This window comes from Parasteatoda tepidariorum, chromosome 11 (assembly GCF_982258835.1).
Source record: "Parasteatoda tepidariorum strain Cologne lab strain chromosome 11, Ptep-v5.0, whole genome shotgun sequence".
NCBI lineage: Eukaryota > Metazoa > Arthropoda > Arachnida > Araneae > Theridiidae > Parasteatoda > Parasteatoda tepidariorum.
The window spans coordinates 11,405,156-11,426,601 of NC_141765.1; the positions used below are offsets into that span (position 1 = coordinate 11,405,156).

At 26.8% G+C, this 21,446-nt stretch overlaps 1 protein-coding gene across 1 annotated transcript in view; it reads left to right on the forward strand.

Annotated features, from left to right (window-relative positions):
* Positions 1 to 218: 218 nt before the first annotated feature.
* The window catches only part of NANS (N-acetylneuraminic acid synthase), a 29,422-nt gene continuing 8,194 nt past the window's right edge, over positions 219 to 21,446 (forward strand). The window contains exons 1-6 of the mRNA XM_016068433.4: positions 219 to 471; positions 2,819 to 2,950; positions 8,283 to 8,498; positions 9,530 to 9,784; positions 17,034 to 17,129; positions 21,146 to 21,316. Of these exons, the coding sequence (XP_015923919.1) occupies positions 439 to 471; positions 2,819 to 2,950; positions 8,283 to 8,498; positions 9,530 to 9,784; positions 17,034 to 17,129; positions 21,146 to 21,316 (903 nt within the window). The 5' untranslated portion in view covers positions 219 to 438. The remainder of the gene's footprint in view (positions 472 to 2,818; positions 2,951 to 8,282; positions 8,499 to 9,529; positions 9,785 to 17,033; positions 17,130 to 21,145; positions 21,317 to 21,446) is intronic.

Consider the following 21,446-nt stretch of genomic DNA (forward strand, 5'->3'; position numbering starts at 1 on the left):
TACTCAACATTAATACCACGTGTAAATAGAGCACATTTGAAAACTAAATATAAAATCTGTCGCCAAATCTAGATCAGTCGCCAAAATACTATGCAATACACAGTATATCCCTTCCCCAAACAGTGATGTCATTTTCGACTAATAGCGTGATCCGGCCCAAGTGAGAATTAATCGCTCGTCTCATCATTTCCTGAAACGCTAAGTGAGCTACAAACATGTCCTTGTGTTGCTTTTTTTTCTTTTTCTTTTTAAAAGATGTCAGGTAGAAAGTTGAATCCGTTTAAACTGATCGCACTGAAGTAAATTTGTTTAATAGCATGATTTGAAAATGCAGGGCACAACTGAAATTACTATTTCAACTGACAGAGTTTTTTTAAGTCATATTATATTTAGTTTTGTTTTCAAATCTGTCGTGAAGTTAAATAACTAAGACTTCGAATGAAAATGTCTTGTAGTTTCGTTCCTACCCTTGTACGTAAATAATTATTTTATTTTGTTAATCCTGTATAATTACTTATTTTCATCCTATAATATACCTATTATTTAATGTAGCACTTCAGTTTTAATTTTTCTGCGATACGTTCCTCTTATTTTGTTTTTTTATTCGTTGTATAAATGTTATATAAATGTTTTTTAACATATTGATTCTAAAGAAAATTATTAATTTATTGTGTAATTTCCTAAAAAGTTATAAAAACATTCAGTATATAGATTTATCTACCTGTAAATTAAAGTAAAAAATATAATTAAGTCTAGCAAGTACTCCATATTGTTGCAGTCAGTGATTACGTTGGTGCTAAATTTAGTCTTTGTTTATCTAAATATTGGATTAATCCTTAATAATATTCTAGATGTATCCAGATTAGGACTTAAGTTTTTACCTGTTATTCACAAAAATACTGCATATACAACCACACAACGTGTTGATTTGATTTTTCAGCTTCAGATATTCAAAAGTGCTTGCGTTTTGTAACATAAAAACTGTGTTATAGTAAAGTCAGTGCATATTTGTATTCTAATCGCACAAAAGATACACTCATCTGAGGAACCCTAATTTCACCAACTGCGAAAAATATTTTTTAAAAGAAAACATCCCAGAAGGGGACCAACTCAAAGAGTATAACTTGTAGTCCCCTCGGCTATATTAATTTTTACTGGTTGGAAAATACATTGGCAGGGTTAGTTGATACGGACAGGTTCGGAAATATCCTCCAGGGTCCTAAACAAAAATATTTCATTTGAGATTTTTTTTTATTATTTATTTTTATATTACGTGAATGCAAGGAGGACAAGTTTCCTCTTTAGTGGAAATCTACCTAGGAAGAAATAGGTTCCTTTCAACCCATGTGGAAGATTTCAAACAAGTTTAAAAAAAGTAGTTTTGTCAAACCTAATTCTATAACTATATGAAGAACTCTTCTAATATCATTGTCGAATTTTATTAATACTATTAATTTAAACAGTCAGATACTGAATAACATATTTGCTACTACAAATTACATATTGATTTCACAGTTACAAATAGCATTCTAAGTTTATGTTTCAAGATAGAATAATTTAATTTATTGGTATATCTGCTATTAAAATAAAATTATGTTCTGAAGATTCTGTTTTAAAACTAAGAATTAGTTGGATTTTCATCACTATCATATTTTTTGCAAATGAATACTTAGTTAAAAATTAGATTAAATTTTAACTTTGTAGTTCATAAAAAAATGTGCTATTTTTCTCAGTTTTTATTTAACAGTTTGACCACATTGTTTTGCATTTTGATTGATAAACAAGTAAAGAAAGTCAATATTGGATAAATTATCAATAAGATCAAACACCAGACTATGCATCTTGTCTGGGGAAAACTTATTTCTTCCCAAACTCCAGCTAAAATAGGAAAAAGCTAGGCAACATGGAGGAAACTGAAAAATCCCTACCAGAAAATTTAAAACTTTTGCATATTTTCGTTTTTAAAAAAATAGCCATATTTCTATAGTTTTTATTAGTTTTATTTAGAATTGGAAAATGTATATTAGATATCAAATTATCTAAATGTCGGTTTGAGTTTTCATGCTTAACAGTACAGTTTGGTTATAAAAATTAGTATGATATTTGTTTATTGTCTGATTTGTAATAGTGTATATTGTTTTTAGTATTTTATTCGTTAATTAAGTTATTTTGTTTTTTTTTAAACAGTTCTTTACTTAATTATAAAATAAAGTTTTACTATACTTGTTAACGTAAAATATTGACAATTACAGTTTTTTTAAGCCATTGAAAAATTAGTAAAATTTATTTTGATTTCTAATTGCTGCTTTTTTGTTGTTACAGATTTAAAAATATATTAAATGGCTTGGAAATTAGTGTTTTTTTTATAAACTAGATTGCAATTATAAGCTGTTTAAAAACTTTAATATTTGATATTCCTTTTTGAAAAAGATTTTTTCCACTTCGATTGTAAGAAACCTTTTTTTTATAGGTTGCTTTTTTTTTGCAGTTTTTATCCTCTGTGGAAGAAACTTGCCATCTCTGTCAAAAATAGTTGAAAAACGTTGTCCATGTTTCTAAACTTCAACTTTTTTTAAATGTCACACACAAGCTTTCATGATGAAATTAATGTATTAAATGTTTCCAAAATTATTACTTCCATTATACGAGACAAAAAAAATATTGAAATAAATTATGTTCAAAACAAATTATTGCAGATATTACATGAAAAAAATAATTTCCTATGGTGCTTGTGATTTAAAGATATTTCGCATTTTATAAACATATTTACCCAATTTTTACTGTAAATTTATTTTATTTATCTTATATTTTTATCTAGACTGAAGCAAAATTTGAAATAACTCCAGGAAGATGGGTTGGTGCAAAAAATCCTTGTTTCATTATTGCTGAAATTGGACAGAATCATCAGGGTGATATTGAAACAGCTAAACGCCTTATTCAAGCTGCTTATGTGAGATATTCTAATTTTATTAACTTCATAAATTATTTATTAATTGTTATGCTTTTTTTTTTGTTATTATGGTATGAAACACAAATTTAAAGGATTTAAAACTGTTTTACCGCAAATGATTTTAGTTTATTAATAAATTTTATTTGCTTCACTTAGTAGGTAAAGATTTTCTAAGATGTCTCTGTAAAATGAATCAATCTGATCCCTATACGAAGAACATCTTAATGATATATAACTCAAGGATTAGCTTTTTTTACCATTCAGATATTTTAAATCTTCTGTTGTATTTTAAATTTATCAATCTGAAATAAATATTATTATGCTATTTTAAAATTATTTGCAAAAATTAAACTTTTATTGACTAGATACATTATATTTTACTTCGTGAAATAATTTTTGAAAGAGTAATCGATTGTTTTGACGCATGTCAGAATGTAACAGTCTGAACAGGTGCTATTATTTTAGCAGAAAATTAATTAGGAATTTTAATCTTATTTATTCCAGTGCCATAACTTCATCCCTCAGGGCCCTAGGGCAAAAATTTTTGGCGGGGGCCCTTTCAAAAACTTTCTGTATGCCATCTCTAACCGTCATTTTAACTATCTATGTATCATATTAGCGAATATATTTATGAAAACAAGTTACTTGTTCGCATATAAATTGGATTAAAAAATATTGTAAGTTTTCCCCATGGCAAAATACAAAATTTGAGAAAAATTGGTTAATACTGAGAAATTAAATTTTAAAAAAGTTGTACATAAACTCGATTTCTCAGGAACTAATCAACCAATTTTGCTAAAATTTTGTATTTTCCATGTGGAATTAGATACTGTAAAATGATGCAAAAAAAAAAACAAACTATTTACCTTACAACTCAAAAGTTTTCAGACTCTTATTAAATAAAAAATTAATAAATATTTACTAAAAGTTATTTTTTGCATGGAATTATCTTTGGATAAAAGAACTTTATAATCATGTACAAAATTTTTTCAATTCCCTTAAAAAGATCTCGAGCTGTGGCGAAATACGATAAAATGAAATTAACATTTGGGGGTCCATACTTTATTTAGCTCGCCTGACCAAATTATTGGGACCATATATCCCAGATTACGGCTACCTCCTATATTACAGTGGTTAGAAAGTCGAATCCGTTGAACTAAAGTTATGTTTATTCAGAGAAAGCATGTTTTTTTGTCTGATTATGCAACTTAGAATAAAATATCGTCTGTACTATTTAATTTACATATTTGAGTTCACACCCTCGAACTATTACGATGGAGTCCTAGATCATAAAGATCCGATCATTAAATCAAAAGTGTTTCAGGGTGGCCCTTTTGTCCCCCATGTCCACAGTAGCCCCCTTTTTCTCTAAATATAATGCTAATCATAAAATAACAATTTTACAAATCTCTTGAATCCGGTTACTATATCGCTATTACTTTTCGTATTATTTTTTAGTTTGAAATCTAAAAATTTCAATTCGCGTTATGGAAATTGAAGGAAATTATAGACTTTTTTTTTATCAGCACATATACCCACATTTTAAAAAGTCAGAATTGAAGAAATATCCAGAATTTTTTGTCTCTATGTACATCAATCATCGATTAAAAAAACAAAGTTGTCATACTCCAATATGGACAGGTCCCTAAAAAATATAGCTATATTTCGAAAAGAACTCATTCTTGAATATTGGGCTTATGTATTCATGAGGCCAAGTGATCATATATGGCTAAGAGTAATAGTTTTTTTTTTTTAATATTCCAAAACGAAAAATGAGAAAAAGTCAAAGCATTTTTGCTGATTTAAAAAAAATTCTTGTTAATGGTTTGTCATGACAATGAATTTTAGCTTTTTTTATTAAATTAAATAAGATTTTTTTTATTATAAAATTAAAGGTTGCATTTCATTTTTTAATAAAAACAAAGTTGTTAGAAAACCTAAAAAATTCGACGCCCCAGTTTTAAAAATTTAAAGGTCTTAATAATTTAAAAAATATAAAATAAGAACAAAATCCATGCACACAAATCTGTTTTCCTAGAGCATCTAGATAGTTGCTTGTTTAAGACAACTTATCGGACATATAGGTGGTTTGATAAATACATGATATTTTATAAAAGTACAAAAGAGCCCAGGGTCATAAAAATGATTAAGGCAGTTTAAAGAAGCAAAAGGACATTTTCCCATAGTGTAAAAGGAGATGGCTATTTTATGAGGAGTCAGATAACTGTGGGTCAACTCTGTGGGAGCTATAGTCAGTGTAGGATGGGTTATCCAGAGTATGGTAAAAGAGTGGCAATTATTTTAGTTTTATAAACACTTGTTTTATTTTTTTTAATGCTGTGCTCTTCTTCTCTTTTCATATTTTAGATTAAAATTTTTTAATACATTTAAAGTTGTCATACTAATAAATATAAAATTATTATGTTTATTAGTATGACAATAATAGTAGAATAAGAACAATATGGATTTTTTTCTTATTTTATATTTTTTTAAAGTAGAAAAAAATTGAAATAAAACAGAAGTATTTTTCTCCCGGGGGGGGGGGGAGTTTTCTATTTCAATTTGGAAAATAGCTAGTAAATTGGAAAAAAAGTAGTTTCTTTTTCTGAAATTACTAAGTCTATTTTACTTTATTGTAGCGAATGCCAAACTTTCAGATGGATATTCGGAACATTATCTCAATTAAATTTCAGAGGAAAATTTAATTGATGGAATTTCAAATTTCCATCTCAATTAAATTTCAGAGGAAAATAAAGTTTTCGATTTTGAAAATAGCTTTAAAGTCGAAAATAAGAGTTAAATATTAATTTTACTTGACTTTATTTTTGCGAATGTCTGAGTATCAGAAGGGGTGAAGTATATTCTTCACCCCATCACTTTAATTTAAGAGGAAAATAAAATTTTATTTTTGGAAAATAGCTTCAAAGTTTTTATATATTTTATTATTTTTTTAAATAACCAATTTTACTTGACTTTATTGTTGCAAATGTCTAAATTTCAGAAGATACAAAACACATTTTTGCCCTCCTTACTTTTATATCAGAAGAAAATAAAGTTTTCTACCCCCTCAATATAATTAAAGAGGAAAATGAAGTTCTCTATTTCGAAAATAGCGTCGAAGTTTTAAAACAAAATTTTTTTTTCTAAAATTTTCAGCTTTACTTGATTTTATTCTATTAATGTCTAAATTTCAGAAGATGCAAAAGTGATTTTTCACCCCCTCCCTTTTATTTCAGCGGAAAATAAAGTTTTTTATTTAGAAAATAGATTCAAAAATGAAATTTTTTTTAATTACCAATTTTTATTATTTTTGAGCACATTTATTATTTTTGAATTGCAGAAGGGGCGAAACACTCTGTTCACCCCCTCATTACTATTTCAGAAGAAAATTGAGTGAAAATTGGAAATAAAATATTTTTCTACTTTTATTTGACTTTACGCATTAATCACAAGTAACAAAATAAAGCTTCCTACTTGGTGTATAGCTTCAAAGTTGAGAAAGAATAGCTTTTTTTTTCTCTAAAATTACCTATTTTACTTAACTTCGTTTTGGTAGATGTCAAAGCACATTATTCGACCCCCTACTTAAATTTCAGAGGAATATTAAGTTTTCCTTTTGAAAAATAGCTTCAAAATTGAAAATAAAGGAAAAAACATTTTTTTAAAGTACTGATTTTACTTGACTTTATTTTTCCAAGTATCTAAATTTTAGGAGGGGCGAAACACATTGTTTGCCCCATCTCTTAGATTTTAAAGGGGTCCTCTGCCTCCTCCCGGTTGGCACGCCACTGAGTCTGACACTAGATAGTAGAGGAAACAACTAAGTAAGCCAGAAGTGCAATATACTGAAAGTGTTAACAATCAACAACATGCAGCTGTGGCCTTTCCCCTTCTCTGCAAAGCATGTTTGTTCTTTTAAGAAATGGAAATAATTCTTGGAAATGGAATAATTTTACCCTTCCCTTTATGTTGAAGTAGATATGCAATTAGGAAAAAGAAAATTTTGATCAATTCTATCTTATCACAATTTCTTTCCTACATGTATTTATTTAACTAGAGTACTTAATTTTTAAAAAACATGATGTGGTCCTTGCATAAGGGACCCCGACTGCCCTGGCCTAGTTACGGCCCTGATTTATTCATCCTTGAAATAATTTTAAAATAATTGAAGTATTTTCTTATATGTTTGGAAAATATATTTTCAACAAAATGCCATTTTGTTGAAACTATCATGAAATACTTTATAAGGGTAATATTTTTCTCAGAAATTTATTGTTTGAAATAATCTGATGTCATAAAATTAAAAAAAAGTATTATAGTGCTCTTTTGAAAAGTATTTTGCATAAGTAGTGCATATAACATAACCATAAGTGAAATTCAAAATTAGTTGCAGTTAACATTGTTCCATTACTACTTTGTCCACGACATGCCATTTTCATGATCAAAACAGTTTTTTCACGATCACTTAAAAAAAAGGTTAGATTTTGCTGACAAAAATTTTTTAAGCCAGTAAAACGTGCATTCCATGAGAAATTATTCAAACATCTATTAAATAAATTTCTAATGCTTTTCATTACTTTTCATTATGATCCAATTCTTAAAAGAAATTATTATTGTTTAAAATTATATTAAATTATTTATTTTAGTCTATTTTACAGTAGTTTTTGCCTAAGATGTTCTATATTTTGAATTATATTTTAGTCAGACAATCATATCTGTATCATCTCTTTCTTTGAAATCCGGCACTTTACTAAGTTTCGTCACACTTATGTTTTACTGTGTGTAGTGCATGTTGAAATTTATGATTTTTTTTTTGTACTTGTGAATAGTTTAATCTTTTATTGTAAATTATATAAGAAATATTTTGGACACAAATTTAGATTCTGTGATATGGAATGCCCGTTGAGTTTTTTCTCCAATTGTGAAATTTTGAAACTGATGGAAGCTTCATTTCTAAGTCAAGCAGCTTCATTTAAAATCTTCCATTAATAAATAGCTATAATTTTGCATTACTCTGACAGCTATCATTATTTATGAGTTAAACAATAGTTCTCTAAATTTCAGTTTATTTTTAAGTTAATATGATACTGATTTTTTTAATTTGGTTTCTTAAGAAATATCCGATATTCCAAAAAATGAATAGTATACTCCTTTTTTAGAACATACTATTTTATTAACTTAAAACTTTTCATGCCTTTTCTATTTCATTGATATAATAAGTAAAAAAATTAGAATATTTTTTTATTATCTTCTTTTTTAATACATGTGATGTTTGAAATTATTTTTATGAAGTCAGATTGATTACCAGATTATTATTGATATCTTTTTCTAGGATGCTGGTGTAGATTGTGTGAAATTCCAAAAGTCTAACCTTAAAAGTAGATTTACAAAAGAAGTTTTGAAGAGACCTTATCTCAGTCAGAATTCATGGGGAAAAACATATGGAGAACACAGAAGGCATTTAAACTTCACAGATAAAGACTTTTCTAAGTTACACCAGTATGCTAATAATCTAGGATTGTGTTTTGCTGCGTCAGGAATGGATAAAGTATGTTATTTCATCTCTAAACAACTTAATCTTCTATTTGTTTCATAAACTAAATTTTCTATTTTTACTTGTTGTTACTTTCATTATACTGCATTTTAAGCTTTTTTTCTATAACTAAATTTATTCAAAAAAAATTTCCTTTTTTTCCATGCTTTCTTTGTATTTTTAGCTTAAATATGTTTAATTTTGTGTGAGTTAAAATATCCTGTGTATGTAAAAGAAACACTTATTGCTGTAATCCATTAATAAGATTTAGGTTTTTAGATTGTTCTATTATAATTATAGTTATAATTTGTTTTATTGTTGCCACTTCATTATAATTAGTTTCATATTTTCGTTGCAATTGAATCTCTTGTATAATCAGTTTTTTTAAAAAAATCTCTTTTATTAATTGTATTTAAAAAAAAAGCAAGCGATATTTTTCTGGGAAGTGAAAAGAATGATTAAAACAAAAGAGAACTTTATTTTCAATAAATAAACATTGCATAATTTTATAATTAATTAAATCCACATCACTGCATATTTCTTTTTCTGTCTTTTTTTATTTATCCATAATATCAGTAAATGGATTAGAGTCATTGATGTACAATTTTCGAAAAAATAAATAGATAAAATAAATAGATAAAAAGACTGTCATAAACAAGATGTTGTTATAAAATTGTGTCAAAAAATAGTTTTGCTTGAATTGTTTTTGTTTTAATAATAAAAAGAAAGAGATAAAGTGATAGAAATAAAAAAGATATTCCTGTTTAACAGTGAAGTAATGAAGTATCTTTTAATTATAATTTTGTAAGATTTGAAATGACTTAATTATTTTCTAAATAAATTATTATTATTATTTTGAATTAAAAAATAATTATCGTACTTTTGTAAAAACATTGCTAAAAAATTTTCTTTTCTCTTTTTTTAAATATTTAATTTTTTTCTAATAAAATCGATAAGCATTTATTAGTATGAAGTATTTGGTTTTGATCCATTTATATGAGTTATTTTTTATAAATTAATTTTTTTACAATAACTTTTTCTTATAGCCATCCATTGATTTCTTAGATGAAATAAAAGTCCCTTTCTTTAAAATTGGCTCGGCTGATTGCACAAACTTACCTTTACTTCGACATGCTTCAAAATACAAAAAACCTCTTGTTATTTCCACTGGAATGGCTGCTAAGGAAGATGTTTGTAAAGTATATTCTGATGTAATCAAAGTCAACAAATCTATTGCTATTTTGCAATGTACAAGTTGCTATCCCACTCCTCCTTCTAATGTAAATCTTAATGTAATAAAGGTAAGAAGTTTTAACTTTTCTAAGTAAATACGTTTCTAGAAAGTGTTTTAATACACTTTTAATATTAAAAAAAAAACAATGTTTCCTTCTCTTTTTTTTATATAAGAAAGCTAATGTAATTTTTTTCTCATACAAGATGATAAACTTGTTTGAAATCAAATTTTGATTTTATTAAACCTTACTCAAAATAACTCAAAATTAAATAGTAAGTATTATAAATAATATATTCACAGAAAAACTTGTAATGCTAAATTTGATACTCATTAATTTATGATTAATTTGCGATTTTATACTCAATGGTTGTGTTCAAGAGATTTTTTTCCCAAAAGAAGTTCTAAAATATTGTTTAAATTTAATGTAATACTAAATGTTGCACCTGCCGTTTTGAATTTTAGTGATCTTATATTGCATTGCTTAAAGTTTCCTGATAAAGTTGCATTTTTATGAATGGGACATAGTCATTGCTATTTCGATTTATAATGGGATACAAAATACACTTAATTATATATTTTCAGTAATTTTTATTTGTTTAAAAAATGTGTATCATTAGAGAATTTTTTTCATCTTCTTTAGTTTTGATTCTTCTGTATTTGATTGATAATTAGAAACTGTCAAAACTCTCCTATAAATTTTTAAATAGTGTAAATTTAAAAATGGATGTGTAAAACATACTTCTATTAAAAATAAATTTTTTGGAACAGTTCTTAAAAATATTTTTTAAAAAATGAAAAGATTTAGGTAATTTTCTCTAAAATTTAACAGATTGTTTAAGTTATGGTTGTTAAAATTTATTTTTTTATAAAAAAAAGTATGTTTTGATTATATTTATGTTTAAAAAAGCATTTTTTTCATTAATTTAGATTGATCATTAACTTTTAATTTGAGATAATTATTTATGATTAAAAGATATGACTGTTTTAGTTATCATCAGCAATTATGATAATAAACATTCAGAAATTAAAATTTTGTACTAACTGAAGAAAATCCTATAAATGTAACAAAACATTCTGAAATGATGATTCTACAGTTTTCAAAATTATTCTATTTTAACATTCTAAAATGGCCAACATTTTTATGAATAAAGGAATAAATGCAGTTTTCCATTCCAAGTTAAATGCAACTTACTTTTGTCAAGATTAATAATAAAGCATAAGTGAAAATTAAGTTAACCTTTCCATGAAATTTAACTGATTACCCCTACGGTAGTTCCTATAATGTGTGAGAATGCTTCTCCCATGTTCACTCTTTCTCTTTCTAATAATGTGAGAAGGCTGGTTTTGCAATGGAGATAAGCACATGTTAAAATGTGGCTCTCACCTGGAGAGTTAAACTTTGTAAATCTTTGAATAATCGCAAGGGTCTAGTAGGCTATAATATAAAAGGATGCTACTTCAATTGCAAGACTAGTATTTTTAAAAATAGGCCTGTGGTTAGAGGTTTCAATTTTGAAAAAGTTTTTTTTTAAAGTTTTAACTGTTTTGGTAATGTATCAATATGACACTCCTTAGTTTTTCTTCTTCCAGGAGGTGAGCATCAGCTTATCGTCCCCAAACTGTCTTACCGACCTTGGTATAAAAACGTGATTTGAAATATTTTGTGTTTTTTTGTGTTGTAGATTGGTATAGTACGCATAAAATAAGTATCAAGATGATATGTTTTGTTTCAAATGTGCTTATTTGACCTTTTGTGAAAGTTAATCTAAATTGAAAAATTTTTAAACAAATTTAATTTTTTGTTAAAATTAATGCTCAACTGAAATCAGAGATGATTGTGCTCTGGAAAAAATTCGGATTTTTCGCTTACAGCAAGCAGGCAGTTTCTGGAAATCCAAGGTCCAGAAGTTTCGAGATATCATCGATCACATTTATAAATAAAAATTCTTGTATATTTTATTTAAAAATATTAGAAATAGAATCTATACTTGCATCTCTTTCATTTGTAAATATTTTTTCTTTTAGAATAATAAATGTGATTCGAGATAAAAGTAAACTTATACATAATTATTCATTCAAATTATGTTACATATAATTTATTTAGAATTTAATGTTTTGAAAATATCAATGATTTAAGTTAATAAAAACATAAATTTTTTGAAATGCATCATTAATGATTTTACTCAAGAAAATTTCAGGATTTTTGAGTTGGGCTCACAATCACCCCTGTGAAATAAAAAACATTTTGTAATACTATTTTTGACAACAGGTCACATTTTTTGACCTAGGAGTCAAGGCTCAACCCCCATGTAGGGGAAAAACTTATCTTATTCATACTGAGACATAACCAAAGTGGGTAACACAAAAAACCTTTGTTGGCAATTTTTCCTAATTGAACTTGCTTTTGTTCCCTAACTACTGGATAAAATGTGGATTAAGAGACTTCAGGTCCACAATAATCATTAGGTACTAATATCTAGAAAGAAGTCCCAATTACAGAGCATAGAGAAATTCTTGTTAGTTATTTTTTTAAGGTTTAAAAAAATATTATTTTCCAATCGTTTTGTGTAAGATACGAAACACTTTTTTTAAACATTTGTTGCATCAATAATCTTATGCTTGCTTTTCTTCTGTTAATATTGCATACTATTTGTCCCATATTATTTATAATTACCTATATTCTTATTATGTATTAATTATCTTATTTTACTTTATTACTAATTAAACCTTAAGAATTATATTTTATTCAAATTCTTTTTTCCAGCCATAATGAGTATCATGTATTTTTAAAATAAGTTTTTATATTATGCGTTTAGAAAAATCTTATTATAAAAATTAGATTGTAGGAATATAAATAGTAAAATATTGTGTTGTAGGATTAAAAATATCTCCAAATTTTAATGGTGCAAAATTTTTTTTCTGTAGAGTTTAAAATTTTATTAATGATATTTTCTATTCAAGTAGAAAAAATGATTAAAATCTTAGAAATGAGAGCAAAGTTTTATGTTGTAAACAATGTAACTTTTGTATGAGAATTAGGAAACTAAATTTGTGATATATTTATCTAATAAATTGAATTAGTTCAAGCAAACATCCTTTAGTTCAAAATAGAGTTTTCCAAGTTTTTATATTATGGTTGAAGTAAATTTGGCTCCACTTTTTTTTTTATTTATGTAAAATTTTTAATACTTATAAAATTTGCATCATTATTATGTTGGAACTTGATTCAGGTTTTAAAAAAATATGTTTAAGTTACATAATATTAAATTATATGTTTGATAGAAACACTGAAAAATGATAAAGATGATTAATTTTAGAGTTGTTTTCTTATTAATTTTATTATTTGGCTCGTTCTTAAGGAAATATTTTATATAAATATATTAAAAATATTTTCTAAAATTATTATGTTTATCAAGTGTTTATTTTATTAGGTTCTTCTGTGTAGATTAACAAAAAACTTCAAGAATTTATTTCTCTCAAGCAGTGCATGCAATTCCTTGTTTCATTTGTATATTTTCTATCTTTTGTGTTTGATGCAGAAATCTGATGTAAGATGTCAATTAAAAACAAACAATTACAAGTAGTAAGTATGTTAAGAAATTATAAGACCTCACAAAATTTTGACAGTTGTTTTAAAAAAATAAGGTAAATACTTATTCTGCACTTTGTGTTTAACAATGTTTTAGGTTTAGACTCTTAAATCTGGAGTTCAACATTTTTAGGGCTGTTGCATTGTTTAACTTTGCCTTACATTTTGGTTTGATATTTGTTTCTATCAGACTATTAGCTTAGTACTAAAACATAATATTTCTGGATTGAATCTGTAATGGGCTAGAGCATTCAGATATGAAACTTAAAGGTGTCTAGTTTGATCTCAGCTGGTGCATGGTTAGATCTCGGCTGGTACTAGCTAACACCTCTCACACACTCTTCCATATATTTGATAAGTTTTATGTACACACTGTTTTAGTATCAGAAATTTACAGATACCTGAACGGTAGAATATTTTCTCATAGCACACTGGGTACAAAATTAAATTTTTGAGACTCAAATATAGATTTTTTAACTTTTCACTTTATTTGAAAACCTGTGATACATTTTCCCCTTCGTGTTTTTTAGCAATGTCTGATTCAAATAAGTCTTAAATCTTATTCTTAAAATTAAATTTTACAGTTTCTGTACGTTTATCTTTTCTTTATTAATAAAAATTCTTTTTTAATTTTTTGAATTTAACTTCATGACATAGTTTTATTTGCTAATATTTAGGATATCTGTTTTTGTTCAAAGACAAAAATTTTTAATGCGTGATTTTTTAAAAAACATTTTATCTTTGCAAGGTGATTTTCTATTAGAGGAAACAAGTTTGGTTGTAATGTGGTTGAAAATGATAGGGAAGATCTTATGGTCTATAATATAATGGTCTATAATATAATAGTCTAAAATATAATGGACAGGTCTATAATATCTAATATAATATTATGCTCCATTAGAGTGCGTTAATATGTAATTTTATTACATCCTGTTTCATTTTGAGCTCATTGAGAGGAAGTGATTAATAAAACCAGACTATCATACTGTATTCACACCTGTCAAACATGAGGAAATACAGGCTTTCATTTTCAAAAGAGGAAGCAAGGTTCCATTTCGAAGCAAAATAAGAGACTGCTTTTGGTGATGGGTTTGTAAATTGACAGAAATTGGAACATGCTCATTTCAATTTTAAAATAAGTCATTAATTAAGTCTAAGCATTATTTATTTATTTTTTTTTTTTTTTTTGAGGGAGAGTTTGAATCAAAACAAATTTAGACTTGAAGTACACTGAATCATTGATTTTACATGAACAGTAAGTATTAGATGTCAAGGGCTTGAAACAAATTAATTCAGGAAACGAAATTTCAAAAATGTGTTTATAAGTTAAGTAAATAGTGACTAATAATTTTTGCATATCTTTTTTATTAATTTGTTCTGTTATTTGTGGTGGAACTGTCAGTGCTTTGATTCTAGCATATAGGAGCAATTGACAAGGGAGCCATTAGTGGCTATAAAATTCCTGAAGGAAGATGTTAAAAAATTTGCCAGGATCAAATATTAGCCAACTCTTACTTCCACATTGAGGTGTACCTTGCATGTGTGGCAATGAAGGAGAGTAGATGGACTAAAAAGAGAACAGATTCATTACAAACAGCTTCTTTTATTTAGAAAAAATTCTTCCAATTTTTCATCATAATTTTTCCACAGAGAGTGGAATTTTCAGAAACTCCATCATGACAGAAAGATTCTCAGAAAGATCATGTGTTACCTTCTTTTCTATTTCTTATTATATGTAAAATTGATTACCCTATCCAAATTAATAAGACTGCTTAAATGCAAGTCTAAGAAAAGCAAGGACATGTGAAGCATAAAAAAGAATTATTTTTCCTGAGCATGCGAAGTAAGAAAAAGACGTTTAATACAATTTCATGTACTTCGAGCATGATTAACAATAGAATGTGTATCAATACAGGAATTTCAGTTTGTTAAGGTTAACTATTACTGTTAAATGCTGGGTGCTAGACTCAATATGAAAATTTATTTAGGAAGGTTAGTTGGTGGATGAATGGTTGAAAATGGAGGGTATTGTGATAGCATCATCACATTATTAAATATCTTATTACAATGTTTTTGAACAATGTTTTTATGCCTTTTATTCATTAAGTTAAGTGCAACCACATTATGGCATTATATACATTTGTTGTGTTCTTCTAGAATAATATGTGGTGATAAAAAAAATTAATAGTTATTAAAAGCATATTTTTAAGAAAATTAAAAATCACATTTTAGTCTTATAGTTTCTTGACGAACTATATTTGGGGCTGCTAATTTGTTAAAGAACAGTCTATTTTTAAAATGACTTGGAAAAATCTGTTTAATTTATACTGGAGAAAAATGTGGACGTAGAAAATTATCAGCTGAATAAATCAATTGCTGGAGTTAAGTAAAAAAACTCAAAGTTTTTTTTTTCAACATCAGAGAATAGAAGCTACTAAATTTCTTTTTAATTTATGTGTTCATTTCTTAGTATCTACCACTTTAATTTAAAACTATATTATAATATATCTTTTAGTCTACTTATTATTTTTTTTGGCTTTTTTTACAATATCAAGCAAAAGATATATTTTAGAGTTGTTTAGGCTAGAAAAACGACTATGTGAAATTATTTGTTTGCTCTGTACACAATCGTTGTACACAAAAGTTTGGAGTCTGTAAAGCAATTGGTTTGGCGGGAAGGTCATGGATCAAGGGTAAAAGACTTACGGATTATTGCTGAAAATTTCAGTAAGCATTTGCCCCTTGCACTGCTAAAAAAGCTTTAAACCAATTAAATTTATTAATCACTCTTAAACCAATTAAATTTATTTATTAGTAAAACTCTACTGTTATTATTATTTGTTTTTATTGTTAATTTATATATTTTTAGTGAAGTTGTATTAAAAATTGTCCTGGTTTTCTGTAACACCCAGTAGAAGTTATTTAGCGAGTAAGCAACCTTTGGCATCCGCAGAAACAAAAGATGCAGTTAGGCTAAAAGAAAAATGTGTTTCACAAAAACATATAGCAAATACTTTTGGATTTATTTTTAAGATCAAGAGTTTTTGCTCCAGTGGACAGTTTTAAGGAATATTTTCTGAATGTTTACCATGAATATTTTTCTTTTGTTCTCTCATATGAGAAAAATTTATTTTTTACTCCTACCATACTAGTGTAATTTGAAATATGGTGTTTGTCAAAGTTGACGTTACACCAACTCTACATTGTTGCTCATGCTTTAATGATATATTTTATCATAATAGTCTTTGGCTATTTTCGTTACAATAATAGATCTAATACATTTGAGATACATGAGATGGAGATAAGGTATATTTTAGTATTAGAAAAAATTTAATTAAAATATAGTTTGTAATAGCTGGAAAAACGTTACTATGAAGGATTTAAGTTAAAACTAAAGGCATGAATTAAATTTCTTAAAAGTATGAATATAAATGAATCTTTTAATCCAACCTGTTGGGAGAATTGTATTCTCTCTCATTCCTTTAGAACTATTGAGCAATTACAATTACATACTTTGCAATTTTTCCTGTTAATTTGTGAGAATTCATCTGGTAGATTTTATTATTTCTGCATGCATTATCTTTTGTGTTTTTGTTTTTAACATATATTATCTTCTTTTGTAATTTATAGCATAGTTTAACACTATACAGTTCCAGATTCTGTAGCAATCATTATTTATGAATTTATATATTTTTTTAAATTACTTCTTTTTATATTACTTTTGTAGGATTATCAGAAATTATTTCCGCAAGCCGTGATCGGGTATTCTGGTCATGAAGTAGGAATTGGAATAAGTCTTGCTGCTGTTACTTTGGGAGCTAAAGTGAGTTTTAATTTCCCATTTTTAATCACAATTGATTTAATTATTATCTTCTGTCGGTAAAAGTTATTAGCTATTTAAATGCCGAGATTATTTAAATGTATAGAAAAATGCAGTGATTATTTAAATGCTGAGATCTATGGGGAAAGCTATTAATATCTATAAAATTTTTAACACGCTTCATCAGTGGTAAAGATAAAAGTACATAGAAGTAAATGACATAATTTTTAAGAATTATTCTTAAAGTTTTCTGTCAGAATTTGAGAAATATTATTTTTTAAGAAAAATCATTGAAACCGGTTAAACTTGGGAGTTTCTCTGAATTAAATGAGAGAATTAGCAGGCGAAAATGTTTGTAATGAATATCTCAATCTCCTTAATAAATATCCTATATATATTAAGGAGATATATTTCTACCAATAATTTGAATGATTATTTTAACTTGTTAAAAACATTACTTTTCCAGACTATTTTCCGTTTCTATTGTTGTATTTGTATGTCTGGAATATACAACAATACAAATAACATACAAATTATCTCATATTACTCATTATATTTATTGAAACATAAAAATCATCTCATATTATCTTATTATACAAATAATGAAAAATGATCTTGTAACATAAGATATTACTTTTTATTTGTTAATATTGACATAGTTTATTTACTCAAAATACTTTTATCACCTCTGATGACAATTTGAGATTATCTGCTGACTAATTAATGTTAAGCTAATGATATTCAACTTTGATGTATAATTTTCTTATAATTACCAAATTCTAAAATATCTAAATTTTAAGGAAAAATTTACACACTTGTCTAAGTGTGGCAGAGGCACAAGAAGGAAAGGAGGTCGAGATTACTCTTCATTTTTCTTCTTTTATTGATCTAAGAAAGAATTCTGAGATTTAAGGCATAAATAAGGAATGTCTACTAAGAGTATTGAACACCATCATAGACAACATTTCTTCATATATAGGTTGTACTTTAACCCATCTGCTGCATATTTGTTGTTTATTTTAGAAACAACTTATTTTGTTGCACCATTTGAATTGTAGAATAAAGTTTTTTACTTCCTATATTTCACTCTTTGACTATTAGCCATTTATTTATTTTTACAACAATCATTCCCAACCAAGAGAAAATTCTACCCTGGGATATGAGGAATTAATTACATTTACACCTGAATTACACTTGATTTCTGAGGAAGAGACCTTTTAGATCTTCAGAAAAAGAATGTAAGGTATGATTTCCTATACTCTCTAATGTGAACCTAAATTTGATCCAAAATCTATTTAGTTTGTCTGTTGAAAAAGTATTTTGCAAGAATTTCTCATACTAAAAATGACTTTTAAGCAAAAGACATACTTGGAGGGAGATTAGTCCCTGATTTTTGGTTTTTAATGTTTGAGTCTTATCTAAGAGAGACAGAAAGAGTTATAAGGGTATTATTTTTATTTGTTTTAACAAATCAGACCTCTGAATTATATTGCAAAGGAAATAAATAGAAGAAATAGATTGAAAGTTAACAGCCCCAATTCCCTTCACTGAAGAACTAGTAAAGATAAAACAATAATAAGCAGCCCATTAAACAAAAAGTGACTCATACTTTTTTTAGTAATTGAAATGTTAATTTTTACACTTAAATAATTCACTCATTCCCTCACTCATTGGTGCTATAACTCATGAAGGATCTTAGCTTCCCTCGATCTTAGCCTCCCTCAACACACATGGCCAATTTTTTTTATCATCGGCTTTCTTTTAATAGCTCTTAATTTTCTTGATTTTTAGGTCTTGCTCAATTTCCTCAAGCCCTCATTTTCTGCGTCTTTAACACTTATCTTTCTTGTTATTATTCCCAAAAAAACCTTTTTGAAATTTTTTATTAATTGATGCAACCACTTTTAGACTTTATGAAGTTAATTATATTTTTGTCTTTTTATAGTTTTCCAATTTCTAGATTCGATCTAATTCTCCGAACATGGCCTTCCTTACAGGTCTTAAGTTCAAATATGTTTTGCCTAATTTTTCTTTGCCGAGTTCAAAGTAATTTTTTTTTCATATTATGTATTTATCCAGGTTTCACTTCTCTGGGTTATAACTGATCTCAATATTGTTTTGTAGATTTTTAGTGTTAACGTATGTGATATACAAAATGACCTAAATACTTTCAGAAGTGAAAAAGCATCCTGCTGTAAGTCTGGCCTTAATTTTAATGGAATTATCTTCTGTTATTATAGATAAGTGGTAAATTCAATTCAGATACTCTTTCAAACTCTACTCCATCATTGTTCTTTAAGGTTGATGAAACTCCTTTTTTCCTCCTGTCCATCAACATGTATTTGATCTTCTGTTTGTTCATTTTTAGTCTTATTTTCCTCGCTGCCTTTTAAAGTTTATTATACATTTAATTCGTGTTTTTTCCTTTCTACTTATTAAGACTACATCATCTTCAAGAACTAATATCAGTAAAAAACAGTTCATAATAGTACCATCTATTATTAAAGATTTCTCTGATAACTTTTTAGAGGCAAAAATTAAGAAGTAATGTTGAGAGAACATCACCTTGTTTTAATCCAGATTCAACATTAAATTCTTCTGATACTTCTTGTATCTTGACTGTTGCATTGGTCTTTACTTAAATAATTAGTTTGTTAATATATATCTGTATGATGTACAACATACAGTTGCACATTAAAGAATATGTCATTTGAGATTATTTGGTATTGTTCAAAAATAAAGTTAGCCATTTTTTATAGTTCTTTAGGTTGTCTTTTTAGACATATCTAAAACTTATGTTCTGAAAAAATTGTTCTGCGAAATTAAATACCCAAAATTTTACACAAATTTGTTTTACCATAATATTATTAAATATATAAATTATGTAGATGCACATTGTCTTTCATTTTTGCTGTTGAAAAGTGGTAGTTTTTTTTAAAAATAGTATTCTTAGTTTTGTCATTAAAAAAATGTATGGGAAAATACTATTCATAGCAACATTTTTATGATTTTCATTCCGAGATAAACTATATTTATGAGGATTACGATGTCAAGTGTGCTTAGTCTTCTACAAATTGGGTTGTGCCAGACTGGTGGGCAGTTTAAAAAGAAGTTCACCATCAGAGTTTGATAATTAGATCACCATCATGATCATCATCACCACCTGATGATTCACCATCAGAGATTGAAGCATTTCTTGTAATTGTGGTGAATGCACCATTCCTAAAGAATTTTGCTAGTGAATATAAATTGTACCTTCTTTTTAAAAAGTGTCAAAATAATGTAGGTTTTCATTTCCTTCTTGGAAAAGCTCCGGGATAGTTAAAAAGGCCCAGTTTATAAAGGTGATGTGACTTATTTGGTGAGGCATAAATAAAATTATTCATTAAGGAATTATTTCAAATTACATTTATGAGGATTTGAATGACTTACTGGCCTATGTCATAACATAGATTGCCACTAAGGACTATGATTTATTTTTCCAACAGGATCAATTGCTTATGATTAAAATAAGAGGTTGTTTTTGAAGTTGAGAGTGAATATGGTCTAAAATAAAAATTTTTACAGGATTCTGTTAAAATTTTGTGTTTTCTTTCTTAAATTTTTTAGAAGCAGTAGATTATTATGCAAAACCCAATTATTACCCAAAAGTTAACCCGGAAATTGGAAGGCAATTTTTGATTATTAGCATTTTGTTATTGATCTCCTTTTTAATATTGAAGTTTTATTAATTTATGATTGTTATACATAGTTCTTAACGTTACTATATGCTAAGTGTTTTTTTTTGTTGACAAAAAGACCCTTTTGAAGAATTTTTCCTATTTTTGAAATCAAGAGTTGCCACTGAGTATAATAAAATAAAAATTTCTGTTTAAAATTAGAGTACTTAGAATGCTTACTTTTGACTCAGGTGACCCAAGTCCATGCTCTTTCATGAGGTTGAATTTTTTTTATTGCATTTACTTTTATGTAAAATAAATATTCACTGCTTTATTCAATTAAGTAATTCTTTTCCCCAGATATTGGAGCGCCATATTACACTTAATCACTCATTAAAAGGAAGTGATCATGCTGCATCCTTAGAACCATCAGAAATCAGACATTTAGTCTGTGAAGTTAAGAGGATAGAAGAAGCCATGGGATCATCTACTAAACAAGTGCAGGAGTGTGAAGTTTCTTGTCATGAGAAAGTATATACTTTTAGTTACATATTTTTATACCTATTTTTAAGATTTATTTATCCAGCTAGATCATATCAGATTTATTTATCTAGCTATTTTTAAGATTTATTTATCCAGCTATTATACTGCTCTAGCTTAA